Here is a 3316-nt window from a genome sequence, read left to right as displayed (position 1 = left end):
CTCACGTGACCTGGAAGATGGACTAGCGTGCGGTGGCGCCAGTAATGACTAAACCAAAGGTTTTTCACCACCGAATACCCCCGCTGGATTTCAACTCAACTTGAACCACCTCTGACGTGCATTATGTCCCAGACCTCCGACACCCTGCAGCCAAAGCTCTCATAACTAGGACGCGATCCGTGGACCAAAAAGCTGCAGCATTTCCCACAGGATCCAACCTTCCGTACAACCGATGGAAGGAACCCGACCCGACCCGACGGACGAATGAGGGAAACCGAACCGATCAACGCCGGGCGTCTAGTCCGAGCGTTAACACTTTTGGTAGTATGGACCAAGACGAGTCAATACTTTAGACATCTCTGGAAGTCACAGATTGGTCTGCTTGCGGTGTCTGGATTTTGCATCAAGGTCAAACCATACGCAAATCTGGCCGAGGCACACACGATGCAGTTCGTCGCCCAACACACATCTGTTCCAGTTCCCAAGGTTTACTCCGCTTTTGTCCACCAAGGGATGACGTACATCGTCATGAGCAAGATCGATGGCAAGATGGCATGGATGGGCTGGAAGAAACGGTCAGAGGCATCCAAACAACAGATCCTCAATCAGCTACGTGGCATGGTTTCCCAGTTGCGCGCTATCGCCTTGACAGAGGGCCTTGGGGTCGCTAATATTGACGGTGGTCCTATTTACGACTGCCGCCTGCCTTTCAAGTCCTTTTGGGGCCCTTTTGCTACGGTACAGGACTTCCATAAGGAGCTTGCTAATGGTGCCGATTTTGAAGTTCGGTATGAGAACCAACCTCCAGATCTCCAGGAACTCCTTCATTTCTACCGTCGATCGGATGACGATCTGGCCTTTACACATGGAGATTTGAGCAGCTTCAACGTGCTAGTGCGGGGCGATGATGTTGTCGGCATTGTTGACTGGGAAACGGCAGGCTGGCTGCCCTCATACTGGGAATATACGTCTGCGTGGTTTGTGAGCCCCCAGAATCCGTTATGGCAGCAAGAGGTGGACAGATTTCTAACTCCCATGCCGTATGAGCTAAGGATGGAACGCATACGTCGCACATATTTTGGCGCTACTTGAAATAACCACTATCTGAATCTTGGCAGTTCTTTCATGGCTATGGTGACAGTTCTTTGTTCTCCAACATGTCCCATGTTGGTGCCTTGGTTGGGTCACAATTCACGGTCCCATCAAACCGATGCTCGGTCTTTTTCTTTTCGATATACCACATGGCTGTGTCACGGATCGACTTCCAGCTAACGGCGGAGGTGCCAAGAACATTGCCATCTCTGAGTGCACTCTCGAATCCCTCCTTTGCCCATCCGACGCAGTTCCAGTCTTCGACTTCTGGTCGAAGAGGCGTGCCCTCAAAAATGGACTGAAGCCGATGCCTGTCCTTGATTTTGGCGACAACGACCCGGATCAGAAGCATGGACGTAGGCGCCATTGTAGTTTCACGGGTTTCATAAACCCAGCGCGACTTCAGCATTGGAGGCGTGCCTTCGAGAGTCATCGTCTCCTTAGCATGATACCGTCTCCCATAGCTGTTAACTGACTCCGATTTGGGGCCTATGATGTACGCCCAATGATACCTAAACACTTATCAGCCTTGTTGCACAACAATGCTGTGGAAGGAAGGCCAGACGTGTCCTCAAGACCCGGCATCTTCGGTGCGCCTCCTCTGGCATATAGGGCGATGTACAGACGATCTTTATCTGAGGGCATCGTGCGAGATTCAAATGGAAGATGACGATGTGAGGTGTCGATTTAAGTTCAGTTCTAGTAAGAAGCGGGCAGTAGGATCCCTATGCAAGATCAGAACGGTGTAGATAATGTTAACGAGAGTCGGCTCTTACTCATTTATAGACCAAATGCCACATCGAGCAAGCGCCGGCCGTGAATTGCAAGGGTGACGACCCCTAACGGCAATGAAGCGGGGATCATTCGAAGAGGACGGCATAGGGCACCGTATTGGGAGTGGGGGATGCTAGCGGCGTAGGTTCCGATACCTTCCTATCCACTACTGTACCCGCATGTACTGCAGGCGCTTTCATAACACTCGAAATATTCCAGTGAATTCGGTAGGTTACAATAGTAGCCAATGGCTCTAGGCCCCGGCAAGCACCTCATACAATGGGCTAGCTTCTACGCCAATCACAAGGAAAGTCGCATGCGGATAAAGTCTCCTTTGCATCGTGCCGCGCGCCTACAAACCTTATGTCACGTAATGACATTGACTCACCGAGAACGGCTCTGCCTTTCATCTTGTTGTCAAGACGTCGTGGTCTGTTCGAAATCTGAATAGTAAATCGCACCTAAGCAGAACAAATATCAAGTTTGGTGTTGCCGTTGGTATATACTCCAGTACAGGAAGACCGTGAAGCAATCTATCCTTCGACCTAGGAAGCAAGAGCTCATCGGACGACGACAAATAAACGCCAAACATACAAGCGGTTCGAGCGACGATTCAATTTCCGCTCGCAACAGGCCGGCTGGAAGCAAGGCAACGAGAGACGGAACGGGAGGACCCCCCTAAAATACATCAAACCCAACAAAATCCTACCTACCTCAACTCCCTTGCCGCAGACAGCGCACACTGCTTCGGCCGCCAACGATAGGACGCCGAACACTTGGAGGAAGGGCGTCGAGATGGCCTGCTACTATACACATGAGCAACCGCAGCTGCGATAAGCAATGACAAAGATGGTATAACTATAACATACATATAGACGGACAATACTCTTATGGGCTTCTGGGAGGTGACAGAATCCATGCATGCTTCTACGCGAGTCATGGACATAACCCATTCGGAATGGTCTGACCATCACGAAACAGGCCAGACTGTCATTTCCACCTGGTCCTAGCTCTGCAAGACTTATTAGGATAGCATTAGGCCCACAAGCCTGTGGTGATTCCATCCACTCTTTAGTACGAATAGACGCTCTTTTCTGCTCACTCACATATGCATATTCCGCTGGCCACCCTGACTAACCGTCAGTTATGAGCCCAGTCGACTCTAGCAACTGTCTTCTTGATTGATTCCTTCAGCCAAGAGGCAAGGACCTGTCACTCAGACATCATCAATCGATCAAGTGCTTTGCAACTCTTGGGACTATTCAGTCTCCTTTGGCCAGCGCCAATCCTGCAACCACAAAGGCCAGGATCTTCAGCTTCAACGGAAGCAACAACTCTGCCTCTCTATAGGCAATCGATCAATCCGAACGATATCGATACGAACCTACAAGGCTACAATTGCCTCTTCCTCAACCATGGAGTCATCTAAGGTCACTCAGAAGCTGACTTC

At 50.5% G+C, this 3316-nt stretch overlaps 2 protein-coding genes across 2 annotated transcripts; one reads left to right on the top strand and one right to left on the bottom strand.

Moving 5' to 3' along the window:
• Window positions 1-264: 264 nt before the first annotated feature.
• Window positions 265-1092, top strand: BDP81DRAFT_337009 (kinase-like domain-containing protein; the record flags this gene model as incomplete). The annotated part of the gene is made up of 1 exon (XM_060585965.1): window positions 265-1092. The coding sequence occupies one exon, from the start codon at window positions 265-267 to the stop codon at window positions 1090-1092; it is 828 nt and encodes a 275-aa protein (XP_060437347.1).
• A 37-nt stretch (window positions 1093-1129) lies between these two features.
• Window positions 1130-1737, bottom strand: BDP81DRAFT_337012 (uncharacterized protein; the record flags this gene model as incomplete). The annotated part of the gene is made up of 2 exons (XM_060585966.1): window positions 1130-1604; window positions 1658-1737. 2 exons carry the CDS (start codon window positions 1735-1737, stop codon window positions 1130-1132), a joined length of 555 nt encoding a protein of 184 aa, XP_060437346.1.
• Window positions 1738-3316: the final 1579 nt, after the last annotated feature.

Source organism: Colletotrichum phormii (genome assembly GCF_030913505.1).
Source record: "Colletotrichum phormii strain CBS 102054 chromosome Unknown BDP81scaffold_64, whole genome shotgun sequence".
In the NCBI taxonomy this organism is placed as follows: Eukaryota; Fungi; Ascomycota; class Sordariomycetes; order Glomerellales; family Glomerellaceae; genus Colletotrichum; species Colletotrichum phormii.
Note: the sequence above shows the minus strand (reverse complement) of the source record. Positions and strands in the feature narration are given on the sequence as shown.